At 46.1% G+C, this 16,651-nt stretch overlaps 1 protein-coding gene across 5 annotated transcripts in view; it reads right to left on the bottom strand.

Annotated features, from left to right (window-relative positions):
• Positions 1–16,651, bottom strand: part of DLEC1 (DLEC1 cilia and flagella associated protein) — a 247,281-nt gene that overhangs the window by 174,705 nt on the left and 55,925 nt on the right. For all 5 annotated transcript variants that reach the window (XM_063921795.1, XM_063921794.1, XM_063921796.1 and 2 more), the window contains exons 6-9: positions 13,779–13,975; positions 4,197–4,417; positions 3,191–3,275; positions 181–268 (exon numbers count right to left, since the gene is read on the bottom strand). In XM_063921795.1, coding sequence (XP_063777865.1) covers positions 181–268; positions 3,191–3,275; positions 4,197–4,417; positions 13,779–13,975 — 591 coding nt within the window. The remainder of the gene's footprint in view (positions 1–180; positions 269–3,190; positions 3,276–4,196; positions 4,418–13,778; positions 13,976–16,651) is intronic.

The following is a 16,651-nucleotide window of genomic DNA, read 5'->3' as shown; positions in this document are numbered from 1 at the left end:
GTTTCAATGTGCCTTGCCCTAGGTCATCATTTCCCAAGCCCAGTCCTCATGACCCACCCACAGTAACAGTCCAAATACACAGCTGCTGAGCAATCTGCGTCCATCTCTGAATCAGACCATTATCCACATGTTTGCCCATTAATACCCGTTAGTAGTTCTATGCTTATTTTACTCACTTACCAAGGCCCACAGAGAAGTATGGGGTGGATGGAGGGATAACTCTCACGTGGCGGCTTGCTGCCGTCATATTTCTCAACTCCACAGTTACCTTTGTGCATGAAAAGAAAACTATATTTGTTATTAATTACCAGTCATTTATACAGCGCACATATATTCTGCAAGCGCTTTACAGAGAATATTTGGCCTTTCACATCAGTCCCTGCCCTAATACAATCTATATTCCCTACCACATGTACACGCACATACATTCACACTAGGGTTAATTTTTATTGGGAGCTTATTAACCTACCAGTATGTTTTTGGATTGTGGGAGGAAACTGGAGTACCCATGATATATATAAACTCCACATAGTTAGGGCCATGGTGGGAATCAGTGCTGTGAGGCAGTAATGCTAACCACTACACCATCCATGCTGACAGAGCCGGCCCTAGGCATAGGCAGACTAGGCAAAAGCACAAGCAGCTTCTGCTGATTAAAATGATATGCGACATGCCTATATTCTGTGTGTGACTGCGGCTGTATCTGCATATGAAATGTTATGTTACAGTGTATTCCTGGAAATCACTGTAATGTAGCATTTCCTATGCAGATACAGCCACAGTCGCACACAGAATATAGGCATGCTGTATATCATTTTCAGCAGTAGAAGCTGCTTGTGCATCCTAGCCACATAGTAATGCAAATAAGACACATTTTCATCAAAAAAGGCGCCCAACGCCACTTCCTGCTGTATGGCGTATTGAGGCAAGATGTATGAGGACACATCTGCATCCAAGCAGTGGCAGAGGTCACAGTGTTAGCGGTCATGTGAGTGCTGTGTGCGGGTGGGTTGGTTGTGCAGTAGTGTTCGGAATATATGTAAGGGGCATTATGTGTATAAGGGCATTAATAAAGGTTGGCATAATGTGTAAGGCGAATTATGTTTATAAGGACATTAATAATGTGTGTCATATGTGTAAGGGGCATTACTGTAGTATTATGTGTATAAATGCATTACTAATGTGTGGCATTATGTGTATAAGGTTCTCTACTGTGTGGCGTAATGTATAGAAAGGGCACTACTGTGTGGTCTAATGTGAATAAAGAGTAATATGGTGTGGTGTAATGTGAATAAGGAGCAATTCAGTGTGATGTAATGTAAATAAGGAGCACTACTGTGAGGAATAATGTATATAAGGTTAAGTGGTACTACTGTGTGATGTAACGTGAATAAGGGACACTATCACATGATAAAATGTGAATAAAGTTGCACTACCGTTTGGCGTAATTTGAATTGGGGGTACTATTGTGTGGCCATGCCCCTTCCAAGCAAGAACACGCCACTTTTTGAGCTGTGCGCCGAGTGTGTGCACTGTTCCTATTTAAAATATAGGGGGTAGGAGCACCAAAATAAGGACTGCTATTGGTGAGGGGTGACGGTGCTGGGAAAGGGGTGCAGGGTGAAAGGCAGAACTAGCAGCGGTGCTAGGGGGCACCAGCCAAAATCTTGCCTAAGGCATCATATTGGTTAGGGCCGGCTCTGCATGCTGACCATAATACCCTTTAATAAAGTGTTCTATGGAATCTACAAAATTGTGCATGGGAGATCAGGGTGCTTGCAGTGAGGATAATTTCCTCCTATGCTTATCTACGTGGCAACTCATCCTCTTTTTTCCGCTGAATATTACTACTACTACCCAAAACAATGCAATCAGACCTTATGCCACCAATAAAACCATGCTATTTGTCACACATTGCCCTCTAGATTTTAGGAAACTGTAGATTCACTTGCAGGATGTAATCCATGTAGTAGGAATCAGACTGGGTTTTAAGGTTTAGGGGTGTATTCAATTGTAGTTGGAACTGCCGTCTTGTCTGAAAGACGGCAGTTTCTGACTTTTTTAGGTCGGAGTGTTCCGACCTATTCAATTTGTCTGCCGTTTTTCCGACAAGTCGCCAATTCCGGATGGAAGGAATAGCCGCGGATCCACGTTTTGCCGGAATTGCGCCAAATCCGACAGGTTTTAGCCCCGTTTCCGACAATGTCAATCCGACTTTAAAAAAAGTCGGATTGGCATCGCCAGGAACGGCCAAATCTTATTGGATTTGGCTGCTAATTGAATACTTAAATGTCGGATCCTTTCCCTTATTGGGTTTACTCACTTACTTCTTCCCTCCATTCAGAAATATAAATTACCAATAGATTTAATAATTGACAACATGCATATAAAAAAGCAGAGTATATAACTAAGATTGGTCTATGCCATAGGTCAGAGATTCTCAAACGCAGTTACCTGTGGCCAACTATGGATAAACTTAAAACCTGGACCGTTGGGGTGCCTTGAGGACCACGTTTGAGAACCTCATAGCTACTCAAACTCGGTGCTCAGGACTCCAAGAAGTACATGTTTTCCAAGTGTCATCACAGGGTCACAAATGAAATAATTAGCTCCATCTGTGAATCATGGGTCAGTTAGTAATGGATACACCGGTGCTCCTCCATTGGAGTCTTGAGGACTGAGTTTAAGAACCACTGGTCTATACTTTTACGTGTACATTTCTGTAACTGCACCATGTACACACAGATAATAACAAGACTGACCATTTCTTATATAGGTGATGCCAGTTTCCTGCACAGTGTAGACCAGGCATTCCCAACCTTGGCCGTCAAGGAACAGTAACAGTGCAGGTTTTAGTGATATCCAGGCTGCAGCACAGATGGATACATAAAAAAAACAGAGGTACTAAGGGCAGATCTATTAAGCCTGGAGAAGGCATAAAGAAGTGATAAAGCTGTGATAAGTGCAAGGTGATAACGAACCAGCCAATCATCTCCAGTATGTAAATTTACAGTTATGAGCTGATTGGCTGGTGCATTATCACCTTGCACTTATCAGTGCTTTATCACTTCTTTATGCCTTCTGCAGGCTTAATACATCTGCCCTTAAGTTACCTGTGCTTCAAGCATTGATATCACTAAAACCAATGTGTCTTGAGGACCAAGGTTGGGAATGCCTGGTGTAGACTCACCTCATATATCTGTCCAACATCATACTCGGAGAAGATAACAAATGGTGGATTAGCAAGAAACACAGGTATAAGATCATTTTCATCACTAGAAAAAAATAAAATGTATGGAATGGTGTTTAGTAAATACAGCAGACAGTGATTTTATATTCATTCATATTTAAATTGGGAACAAAAATTTTTTGATGTCAATTATCCAAGTAAACAATAATGTACTCCTCCAGATCCGCAAGTATTAATAAAAGAACAGGAATTTTCCTGCTTGGACACAGGTGAGGAGAAAAGAGGCTCCGTCAGTTACACTGACACCTGTAGTCTACACAAATCACCTGTCAGTTACACTAACATATATAGTCTACACAAATAATTGTGTGGCCTGAATGAATATTCACAATAATTCATACCTCCCAACATGACCCATTCCAGGAGAGATAAAATGCTCTGTTCTTGGGCTTCCCTCTAAATGTATGATTGCCGTCACCTGTGTTGAACTAGTTCATTGATGAGAATAGTGTTTCACCACAGGTCACAGTATTCATAGATTAAGAGGGAAGTCCAGGAGCAGAAATTGTGTCTCTCCTGGAATGGGTCATGTTGGGAGGTATGATAGAGCAGTCCATCAATTCAGTAGGAACCAGTAACTCATTAAGGCTACGGCCACACATTGGGACCCGCCTGGCCGGAAGGAGAGTGCACATGGGCGCCTATGGAGGAGCCCACACATGTGCGGCAGTCCTGCCGCCGCCGGATCCGACTGAAGCATGCTGCGATTGGGCCAGACGGCAGGATAACGGGATTTCAATGTGAACAGATACATTTCATTGTATGTGTTCACACAGTGCGGCTGTGCCGCACTGTGTTCAATGAAATCCCGTGTGTCACTGACAGGATCCTGTTCTGCGGTATCCCACAGAACAGGATCCGTGTGCACACGAACCCCCCCTTGCCCGCCTCCACTGTGTTTGCTTAAATAAAACAATTTTTAAATACTTTAGAAATCACATCTTACTGTTCTTCGGTGACTCTATTTTTCCCAGGAATTAAGGACTCCTTTCTCTTTGTGGGGAGAATGAGGGAGCGCCCGCCATGCAAGCTGTTCGGGGGTAAAAAACGTGGATTTTTAAGGAAATTGTGTCTTTTTTCTAGCTGAGCAAGTCGGGCACGCTCAGCTTCTCTTTCTTCTGAATTCATCTCCTGCTTCCGAGATCTCTTCTTTAATGTTGTGGATTTCTGAAAAACATCAACATGAGAACTCTGCCACGCCATGCTATGGACACTGTAGCTGGGAGAATCTAACCTGGCGGACTCAGCAATAACTGAAGTTGCTGCAACATACCACATAGTGTACCTATTACCACAAGCTTCGATAACCTTCCCTTGAGCGTGCAAGGTATATATGCTGCTACGTTCTTCAAGTCAAATGTTCAGAACTATCAATTAACACAAATGATACATATGCACAGGGGTTGGGGCAGGGAGGCCGGCGCTGGGGATCCTGGCGATGAGCATACCAACCCCGGGATCCCGGCCGCAGAATGCTGGCAGCGGGGCCGGGTGCAACAAAGCCCCTTGCGGGCTCGTGGCTGTCTGTGCTCGCCACAGGTACTATTCCCACTCTATGGGTGTTGTGGGCACCCACGAGTGGGAATAGTCCCTGTTAGTCAGCGCGCCGACTGTCAGGCGTTTCATTGCTCGGGATCCCGGCGTCAGTAGGGTGACTGCCGGGATCCCAAGCGCCGGTCACATGACCGCATTCCGTGCACAGGCCTTTAAGACTACACATGATGTGATCTTGTTTTGCACTAGTACCAAGTGATAGGATCACTGTCCAGCTGATCCACAGACTTTTTGACTTAACTGCATGTACCTCACCAGGGTATCAGATGATGATAATAGGCTACAGTGACAGATCAATAATGGATGTAGGGTGTATAGTGCATATGGGCCCCTGTGTCCAGGGTGCCCCACATTACGCACCCTGCACCCATGTATTATACTTATTTCTCCAGAGTTCTGCTGTGGTGCTGCACAAATCACTAGGAAAATGGTGCTACAGCGATTCTCGCAGAGATTTATGCATGGGCAGCAAACTATAGCACTGTGCCAGAGTCTACTCACCTGCACCACCGAAGAGAGAGAGGAGGAGAACCTGCATGGACACTGCACACGGGTCCCCTCCTATCTTCATCCGTCCCTGGCAGGAAACAGTATCAAAGACATCAGAGTAGGGGTTCACAGACAGTGCTCAGTTCATGCCACAAACAAGCAGCGGAGTCAGGGTACAAAGACAGTGCTCAGTCCATGCCACAAACAAGCAGCGGAGTCAGGGTACACAGACAGTGCTCAGTCCATGCCACAAACAAGCAGCGGAGTCAGGGTACACAGACAGTGCTCAGTCCATGCCACAAACAAGCAGCGGAGTCAGGGTACACAGACAGTGCTCAGTCCATGCCACAAACAAGCAGCGGAGTCAGGGTACACAGACAGTGCTCAGTCCATGCCACAAACAAGCAGCGGAGTCAGGGTACACAGACAGAGCTCAGTCCATGCCACAAACAAGCAGCGGAGTCAGGGTACACAGACAGTGCTCAGTCCATGCCACAAACAAGCAGCGGAGTCAGGGTACACAGACAGAGCTCAGTCCATGCCACAAACAAGCAGCGGAGTCAGGGTACACAGACAGATCTCAGTACATGTCACAAACAAGCAGCAGAGTCAGGGTACACAGACAGTGCTCAGTCCATGCCACAAACAAGCAGCGGAGTCAGGGTACACAGACAGTGCTCAGTCCATGCCACAAACAAGCAGCGGAGTCAGGGTACACAGACAGTGCTCAGTCCATGCCACAAACAAGCAGCGGAGTCAAGGTACACAGACAGAGCTCAGTCCATGCCACAAACAAGCAGCGGAGTCAGGGTACACAGACAGATCTCAGTACATGTCACAAACAAGCAGCAGAGTTAGGGTACACAGACAGAGCTCAGTACATGCCACAAACAAGCAACGGAGTCAGGGTACACAGCTAGAGCTCAGTACATGCCACAAACAAGCAGCTGAGTCAGGGTACACAGACAGAGCTCAGTACATACCATAAACAAGCAGCAGAGTCAGGGTACAAAGACAGTGCTCAGTACATGCCACAAACAAGCAGCGGAGTCAGGGTACACAGTCAGTGCTTAGTACATGCCACAAAATAAGAATTTACTTACCGATAATTCTATTTCTCATAGTCCGTAGTGGATGCTGGGGACTCCGAAAGGACCATAGGGAATAGCGGCTCTGCAGGAGACTGGGCACAAAAGTAAAAGCTTTAGGACTACCTGGTGTGCACTGGCTCCTCCCCCTATGACCCTCCTCCAAGCCTCAGTTAGGATACTGTGCCCGGACGAGCGTACACAATAAGGAAGGATTTTGAATCCCAGGTAAGACTCATACCAGCCACACCAATCACACCGTACAACCTGTGATCTGAACCCAGTTAACAGCATGATAACAGAGGAGCCTCTGAAAAGATGGCTCACAACAATAATAACCCGATTTTTGTAACAATAACTATGTACAAGTATTGCAGACAATCCGCACTTGGGATGGGCGCCCAGCATCCACTACGGACTATAAGAAATAGAATTATCGGTAAGTAAATTCTTATTTTCTCTAACGTCCTAGTGGATGCTGGGGACTCCGAAAGGACCATGGGGATTATACCAAAGCTCCCAAACGGGCGGGAGAGTGCGGATGACTCTGCAGCACCGAATGAGAGAACTCCAGGTCCTCCTCAGCCAGGGTATCAAATTTGTAGAATTTTGCAAACGTATTTGCCCCTGACCAAGTAGCTGCTCGGCAAAGTTGTAAAGCCGAGACCCCTCGGGCAGCCGCCCAAGATGAGCCCACTTTCCGTGTGGAATGGGCTTTTACAGATTTTGGCTGTGGCAGGCCTGCCACAGAATGTGCAAGCTGAATTGTACTACAAATCCAACGAGCAATCGTCTGCTTAGAAGCAGGGGCACCCAGCTTGTTGGGTGCATACAGGATAAACAGCGAGTCAGATTTTCTGACTCCAGCCGTCCTGGAAACATATATTTTCAGGGCCCTGACTACGTCCAGCAACTTGGAATCCTCCAAGTCCCTAGTAGCCGCAGGCACCACAATAGGCTGGTTTAAGTGAAATGCTGAAACCACCTTAGGGAGAAATTGAGGACGAGTCCTCAATTCTGCCCTGTCCGTATGAAAAATTAGGTAAGGGCTTTTATAGGATAAAGCCGCCAATTCTGATACACGCCTGGCCGAAGCCAGGGCTAACAGCATTACCACTTTCCATGTGAGATATTTTAAGTCCACAGTGGTGAGTGGTTCAAACCAATGTGATTTTAGGAATCCTAAAACTACATTGAGATCCCAAGGTGCCACTGGAGGCACAAAAGGAGGCTGTATATGCAGTACCCCCTTGACAAACGTCTGAACTTCAGGAACTGAAGCTAGTTCTTTTTGGAAGAATATTGACAGGGCCGAAATTTGAACCTTAATGGACCCTAATTTGAGGCCCATAGACAGTCCTGTTTGCAGGAAATGCAGGAATCGACCCAGTTGAAATTCCTCTGTAGGGGCCTTCCTGGCCTCACACCACGCAACATATTTACGCCAAATACGGTGATAATGTTGCACAGTTACATCCTTCCTGGCTTTGATCAGGGTAGGGATAACTTCATCCGGAATGCCTTTTTCCTTCAGGATCCGGCGTTCAACCGCCATGCCGTCAAACGCAGCCGCGGTAAGTCTTGGAACAGACATGGTCCCTGCTGGAGCAGGTCCTTTCTTAGAGGTAGAGGCCACGGGTCTTCCGTGAGCATCTCTTGAATTTCCGGGTACCAAGTCCTTCTTGGCCAATCCGGAGCCACGAGTATAGTCTTTACACCTCTCCTTCTTATGATTCTCAGTACCTTGGGTATGAGAGGCAGAGGAGGGAACACATATACTGACTGGTACACCCACGGTGTTACCAGAGCATCCACAGCTATTGCCTGAGGGTCCCTTGACCTGGCGCAATATCTGTCCAGTTTTTTGTTGAGGCGGGACGCCATCATGTCCACCTTTGGTTTTTCCCAACGGTTCACAATCATGTGGAAGACTTCTGGGTGAAGTCCCCACTCCCCCGGGTGAAGATCGTGTCTGCTGAGGAAGTCTGCTTCCCAGTTGTCCACTCCCGGAATGAACACTGCTGACAGTGCTATCACATGATTTTCCGCCCAGCGAAGAATCCTTGCAACTTCCGTCATTGCCCTCCTGCTTCTTGTGCCGCCCTGTCTGTTTATGTGGGCGACTGCCGTGATGTTGTCCGACTGGATCAACACCGGCTGACCCTGAAGCAGAGGCCTTGCCTGACTTAGGGCATTGTAAATGGCCCTTAGTTCCAGGATATTTATGTGAAGTGACGTTTCCATGCTTGACCACAAGCCCTGGAAATTTTTTCCCTGTGTGACTGCTCCCCAGCCTCTCAGGCTGGCATCCGTGGTCACCAGGACCCAGTCCTGAATGCCGAATCTGCGGCCCTCTAGGAGATGAGCACTCTGTAACCACCACAGGAGAGACACCCTTGTCCTTGGAGACAGGGTTATCCGCTGATGCATTTGAAGATGCGATCCGGACCATTTGTCCAGCAGATCCCACTGAAAAGTTCTTGCGTGGAATCTGCCGAATGGAATAGCTTCGTAAAAAGCCACCATCTTTCCCAGGACCCTTGTGCATTGATGCACTGACACTTGGCCTGGTCTTAGGAGGTTCCTGACTAGGTCGGATAACTCCCTGGCTTTCTCCTCCGGGAGAAACACCTTTTTCTGTACTGTGTCCAGAATCATCCCTAGGAACAGCAGACGTGTCGTCGGAATCAGCTGCGATTTTGGAATATTTAGAATCCATCCGTGCTGTCGTAGTACTACTTGAGATAGTGCTACTCCGACCTCTAACTGTTCTCTGGACCTTGCCCTTATCAGGAGATCGTCCAAGTAAGGGATAATTAAGACGCCTTTTCTTCGAAGAAGAATCATCATTTCGGCCATTATCTTGGTAAAGACCCGGGGTGCCGTGGACAATCCAAACGGCAGCATCTGAAACTGATAGTGACAGTTCTGTACCACAAACCTGAGGTACCCTTGGTGAGAAGGGCAAATTGGGACATGGAGGTAAGCATCCTTGATGTCCAGAGACACCATATAGTCCCCTTCTTCCAGGTTCGCTATCACTGCTCTGAGTGACTCCATCTTGAACTTGAACCTTTTTATGTAAGTGTTCAAGGATTTCAGATTTAAAATGGGTCTCACCGAGCCGTCCGGCTTCGGGAACCACAAACAGCGTGGAATAATACCCCTTTCCCTGTTGTAGGAGGGGTACCTTGATTATCACCTGCTGGGAATACAGCTTGTGAATGGCTTCCAATACCGCCTCCCTGTCGGGGGGAGACGTTGGTAAAGCAGACTTCAGGAACCGGCGAGGGGGAGACGTCTCGAATTCCAATTTGTACCCCTGAGATACTACCTGCAGGATCCAGGGGTCCACTTGCGAGTGAGCCCACTGCGCGCTGAAATTCTTGAGACGGGCCCCCACCGTGCCTGAGTCTGCTTGTAAGGCCCCAGCGTCATGCTGAGGACTTGGCAGAAGCGGGGGAGGGCTTCTGTTCGTGGGAAGAGGCTGTCTGCTGCAGTCTTTTTCCCCTTCCTCTGCCCCGGGGCAGATATGAGTGGCCTTTTGCCCGCTTGCCCTTATGGGGACGAAAGGACTGAGCCTGAAAAGACGGTATCTTTTTCTGCTGAGAGGTGACCTGGGGTAAAATGGTGGATTTCCCAGCCGTTGCCGTGGCCACCAGGTCCGATAGACCGACCCCAAATAACTCCTCCCCTTTATACGGCAATACTTCCATATGCCGTTTGGAATCCGCATCACCTGACCACTGTCGCGTCCATAACCCTCTTCTGGCAGAAATGGACCTCGCACTTACTCTTGATGCCAGAGTGCAAATATCCCGCTGTGCATCTCGCATATATAGAAATGCATCCTTTAAATGCTCTATAGTCAATAATATATTGTCCCTGTCCAGGGTTTCAATATTTTCAGTCAGGGAATCTGACCAAGCCACCCCAGCACTGCACATCCAGGCTGAGGCGATTGCTGGTCGCAGTATAATACCAGTATGTGTGTATATACTTTTTAGGATATTTTCCAGCTTTCTATCAGCTGGTTCCTTGAGGGCGGCCGTATCAGGAGACGGTAACGCCACTTGTTTTGATAAGCGTGTGAGCGCCTTATCTACCCTAGGGGGTGTTTCCCAACGTGCCCTAACCTCTGGCGGGAAAGGGTATAATGCCAATAATTTTTTAGAAATTAGCAGTTTTTTATCGGGGGAAACCCACGCTTCATCACACACCTCATTTAATTCATCTGATTCAGGAAAAACTACGGGTAGTTTTTTCACACCCCACATAATACCCTTTTTTTGTGGTACTTGTAGTATCAGAAATGTTCAAAACCTCCTTCATTGCCGTGATCATGTAACGTGTGGCCCTACTGGAAAATACGTTTGTTTCCTCACCGTCGACACTGGAGTCAGTGTCCGTGTCAGTGTCTGTATCGACCTGAGGTAACGGGCGTTTTAGAGCCCCTGACGGTGTTTGAGACGCCTGTACAGGTATTAACTGATTTGCCGGCTGTCTCATGTCGTCAACAGTCTTTTGTAAAGTGCTGACACTATCACGTAATTCTTTCCATAAGACCATCCAGTCAGGTGTCGACTCCCTAGGGGGTGACATCACTAACACAGGCAATTGCTCCGCCTCCACACCATTTTCCTCCTCATACATGTCGACACAACGTACCGACACACAGCACACACACAGGGAATGCTCTGACAGAGGACAGGACCCCACTAGCCCTTTGGGGAGACAGAGAGAGAGTTTGCCAGCACACACCAGAGCGCTATATATATATAGGGATAACCTTATATAAGTGTTTTTCCCTGATATAGCTGCTGTATTGATTAATCTGCCAAATTAGTGCCCCCCCTCTCTTGTTTTACCCTGTTTCTGTAGTTCAGGACTGCAGGGGAGAGTCAGGGAGCCTTCCTCCAACGGAGCTGTGAGGAAAAAATGGCGCCAGTGTGCTGAGGAGATAGGCTCCGCCCCCTTCTCGGCGGCCTTTCTCCCGCTTTTTTATGGAAAAATTGGCAGGGGTTAAATGCATCCATATAGCCCAGGAGCTATATGTGATGTATTTTTTGCCAAAAAGGTGTTTTTATTGCGTCTCAGGGCGCCCCCCCCCAGCGCCCTGCACCCTCAGTGACCGGAGTGTGAAGTGTGCTGAGAGCAATGGCGCACAGCTGCGGTGCTGTGCGCTACCTTATTGAAGACAGGACGTCTTCTGCCGCCGATTTTCTGGACCTCTTCAGTCTTCTGGCTCTGTAAGGGGGCCGGCGGCGCGGCTCTGGGACAAATCCATGGCTGGGCCTGTGATCGTCCCTCTGGAGCTAATGTCCAGTAGCCTAAGAAGCCCAATCCACTCTGCACGCAGGTGAGTTCGCTTCTTCTCCCCTTAGTCCCTCGATGCAGTGAGCCTGTTGCCAGCAGGTCTCACTGAAAATAAAAAACCTAAAACTAAACTTTTTCCTAAGCAGCTCAGGAGAGCCACCTAGACTGCACCCTTCTCGTTCGGGCACAAAAATCTAACTGAGGCTTGGAGGAGGGTCATAGGGGGAGGAGCCAGTGCACACCAGGTAGTCCTAAAGCTTTTACTTTTGTGCCCAGTCTCCTGCGGTGCCGCTATTCCCCATGGTCCTTTCGGAGTCCCCAGCATCCACTAGGACGTTAGAGAAAAAAGCAGCGGAGTCATAGCCATCTGTGTACCCCTACTCTGCTGCTTGCTTGTCACATGATTGAGCGCTGTCTATGTACTCCTACTCTGCTGTTAGTCGCATGGACTGAGAGCTCTCTGTACCCTGACTCTGCTGCTTGGACTGACCGCTGCTTGTGTAGCCTGACTGATGCTTGTTTGTCACCTAGACTGAGGACTATCTGTGTACCGGGTATGGGTCTCCAGGTCGACGACACCACTTAGGTTGACGCCAAATGTCGACACGTGGAATAGGTCACCGTGGACAAAAGGTCGACATGGAAAAAGGTCGACATGAGTTTTTTATGTTTTTTGGTGTAGTGACCAGGAACCCCAGTTAGTGCACCGTGTCCCCTCGCATGGCGAGCGAAGGTTACTGTTCTCAATTGTAGTCCACGTGGATCGTAAAGTATGAAAAAGTTCAAAAAATTCAAGAAAAAAAAAATAGTGAAAAATTTGTGACTACCTTTTTCCATGTCGACCTTGTCCATGTCGACCTTTTGTCCATGTCGACCTATTTCAGATGTTGACCTAAGGTGTGTCAACCAATTGGTATCGACCTTTTTGGTGTCGACCTGGAGTCCAGATACCACACAGATAGGGATAAAGATCAAAGGCAGAATAGCAAACATGAAAAGCATGGGACAAGTATCCACCCTTTACGATCTGTCTATCTTTCTTTCTTTTCTTATGTTATTATCTACGCCTGAATCTTTTCTTCCTTCTTTCTTTGAGGTTTGCCACACCGCCCCTTTCTGAGTTCCCCTACCCTCCTACCCATTTTCCCCCTCAGTTAACCATAAAACTGGTCACTATCCTGTACTTTATATTTTCATTACTATCGGCTATGTTCCATTCATGTTTTGTATACAGCTTTTTATGTATCAATGCCTATGTTTACAGTGACCTTTCAATACATTTTATATTTACAAAAAATAAATAAAATAATGCTGCAACTGATGGTACCGCTATATATTAATGCTGCAACTGATCAGGAATATCTGCAGACAGCCTGAAATGCCCCAAGACCAACTTAGTTACCTGCTGTTCTTAACACAGTCTAAATTCACTACTACAATGGCACTAAGACACGAGGGATCATATTGCTTTGGTTATAATCCATCATCGTGTTTCGGTTTTGGCAAAACCACCCTCAAGTGTTTTGGTTAGGATTCAGATTGGTTTCAAATAAAAAATAAAAAATAAAATCAGCAAAAATCGATAAAAACAGCTAAAATCATTAAATTTATTCAATCCAAATCTCCTTGTTGGATCTGGACTGGGTTGCGGTTCCGGCTGGATCCACAAAATTCAGGTGGATTCAAATTTCTAGAGAACCTAACCACACATCTCTAATTGTTAGACAGAAATTAAATTATCGGTAGGTTGGTGGTGTGTGGGAGGAAACGAGCATTCGAAGGAAACCCACACAAGAACGAAAGAGCTTCTAGACTCGACAACATTATGGTCCGGGTTGAATCTGAACTCATGAGCCCAGCGCTGTGAGGCAACATTGCAGCTGAGTACATACACATGATGATGACAGGTGGATCAGTAAAGCCTAATAGATTCTTCTTCAGCACCAAAAATGAGGATAACCTGTATTGGGAAGTTTTCTGTCTCTGCCTATATATAGTTATGTTTTTGTTTGTAGATATACTTTAGTAACTGTTCCATGCCGGCATTGCTTACCCAGTCACTTCATTTGTGTAACATGTACCTTACTTGACTTTCTTTGACTTTGATATTCTGCCTCAGATGTGGATAATGAAGTCAAGCTAGGGGAAGAGGCTTCTTCACGACACTTTAAAGATCTGTCCAGAGGTGAGGGGTCACTATAGCCATCATCTACAGGGCTTCTGGAAATGTGCTGATGGAAACTGAAAGTCTCTTTGTAAAAAGAAGGATCAGAATGTCCTAAAATATAATAATAATAATACATAATAATATTGTTAATTTTATCATAGTAAAATCTATGAATAGATTCTGCGGCTAAATGAAGTACTCCTAAAGGGGGGTACTCACGGAGCGATCGCTGCTTAAAATCTAAGCAATCTGACTAGATTGCTTATTTTAAGGAGTGATCACTCCGTGTGTACCCCTCACAGCGAAAGCGATGCACGGCCCCGCGCGTCGCTATCGCTGGTGCTAGATTGGCCTGCATGCAGGCTCAATCTAGCAGGTCGCTCATTTCACCCGCTGGGTGAAATGAGCGTTTCCCCCGTCTCCCCGCCGCACGCTCAGCACACGTCGTGCTGTGCTGAGCGGGGGGGGAGAGATGTGTGCTGAGCGGTTCGCTCAGCGCATGGAGGCTTAGGTGCACTGCACTGATATTTTATGATGGCAATGTGACAACAGTTTAAGAGACAGGTTTGGTTGGAATTCCTGACAGGAGAGAGAAATGGGATGTAGATCAAAGGTAGTTATTGTATCATACCTCCCAACATGACCCTCTCCAGGAGGGACAGAATGCTTTGCTCCTGGACTTTTCTATTAATGTATGAGTGCCATCACCTGTGCTGAAACACCTTTCTTATCCATTAACCTGTTCAAAACAAGTGATGGCAATCATAAATTAAGGAAAAGTCCAGAAGCAGAGCATTGTGTCCCTCCTGGAGAGGGTCATGTTGGGAGGTATGTTGAACTTGTATGGACAAAAAAACCTCACCAGTCATTTCATAAAATGCATCAGGTCTGCTCTTACACATACATTAGTTGGGATCCTGATTTCTTTTACTGTTTCATGGTCCGGTTTAACATATATTTGGTCTTCCTAATTCACTGCTTAACAGTAATGGGATTATATGCTGAGCAAGCCAAAATACTGAACTGCAGTGGAGGACATCTAAATTAGGATTGATCATCTCCTGCTGGGATACCACTTTAGCATTCCCATGGAGAGGTAATATAAGCAATTTGCTTTTTGCTTGCCTGGAGACCAAGGTAACAAAGGAACATTCTTGCACGCCTGTTCTATTGTCACTGAAGCTGTGAACGTTATTTGTAGAGCCCATATAAAAGCGGCTACGCTGTGTATTTTTATAAAAATTATTTTAGAAATATTTATGTCTATATTATACCAATCTTTCTTAATTATCTTTTTTTTTGTAATACGTTCTTGTCCTTGTACTCTAAACTCTGTAACATCACATAGAGGTTTATATCAGCAGTAGCTGGTGAGATTATACAGTACATGTCTGAATATATTCTTTTAGTTATTCTATTGATCTAAAATAAAGATGTAGCCTCTCACTTTACTGGCTTAGCTGCACTTGACATGGCATTGTAGCCCCGCCCCCTTGAACAATCATGGCATTGCGAATGGCCAATGCATACTTGCCTACCTGACCCTCTCCATGAGGGAGAAAATGCTCTGTTCCTGGACTTTCCTGGAAATGTATGATTGCCATCACCTGTGGTGAGCTAGTTAATTGATAAGAAAGGTGTTTCACCACAGGTGATGGCAATCATACATTACCAGGAAAGTCCAGGAACAGAGCATTTTCTCCCTCATGGAGAGGGTCAGGTAGGCAAGTATGGGCCAATGTGACGTGATTTTTGTCGCCACTCCCTTGGCTACCTTCATCTCCCTTCTTTACGTATATTCAATAATTAATCTATTAGAAGATTTCCTGGTTCTAATTTCTACGCGTGTCTGTGTCCCTGCTAAGGGGTCTATTCATAAATCAGTGAAAAGTGTGGAGAAGTGAGCCAGTGGAGAAGTAGTCCATGGCAGCCAGTAAATGTTGAGGTAACATTTATAAAATGCATTCTATAAAATTCTATATAGCAGCTGACTGGTTGCCATGGGCAACCTCTCCACTGGCTCACTTCTCCACACTTTTCGCTGCTTCATGGATAGACCCCTAAAAGTATTTTTACACTCACATGACTTCTGGTCACTTCCCACCAATACAGCGTCTTCAAAAAATGTACAGCTGTGAGAGTACTATGTTTATGCTTGACAAACTAATGTGGTGTCCAGGCCCAGTTGAAAGCAGATGCTAAGATAGACTATAAAGACATTTAATAATAATAATGAAAATAATTTTATTTATATAGCGCACTTTCTCCAATAGGACTCAAGGCGCTTAACAGATAGAATGACTTAATACAGTACAGAAACAATGAAGTATAGAAAAGCTTATAATAAAATACAGAGAGCATGGAGAAACTTAAGGGGCATTGACGAAATGCTTGAATAAACAAGAAAGTCTTGAGTCTGTTTTTGAAGGATTCTAGAGTGGAGGTCTCTCGAACTGTGCTGGGAAGCGAGTGTCGTAGAATTAAAGCTGCATGGCTAAAATCTCGACCCCCAGATGAATTAGGGTAGATTCTAGGTACTGCTAAAAGTCCTTCATCTACAGATCGCAGTAATCGAGCAGTGCAGTATGGAATCAGAAGCTGCTTTGGCCCTGGTCATGTAGGTCATGTAGTCAGTAAGCCAATCTTGAAGACAATTCGCCATCTTACAGGCAGCCAGTGGAGGGAGTAGAGAATGGGTGTTATGTGGCTGGACTGGGCTCGTTAGTTAACCGCCTGGCAGCTGAATTTTGTACCATTTCTAACCAGTAAGGCTGCCACACAAATGTT

The sequence above is a fragment of the Pseudophryne corroboree genome, chromosome 5 (genome assembly GCF_028390025.1).
Source record: "Pseudophryne corroboree isolate aPseCor3 chromosome 5, aPseCor3.hap2, whole genome shotgun sequence".
Classification (NCBI taxonomy): Eukaryota; Metazoa; Chordata; class Amphibia; order Anura; family Myobatrachidae; genus Pseudophryne; species Pseudophryne corroboree.
Note: the sequence above shows the minus strand (reverse complement) of the source record. Positions and strands in the feature narration are given on the sequence as shown.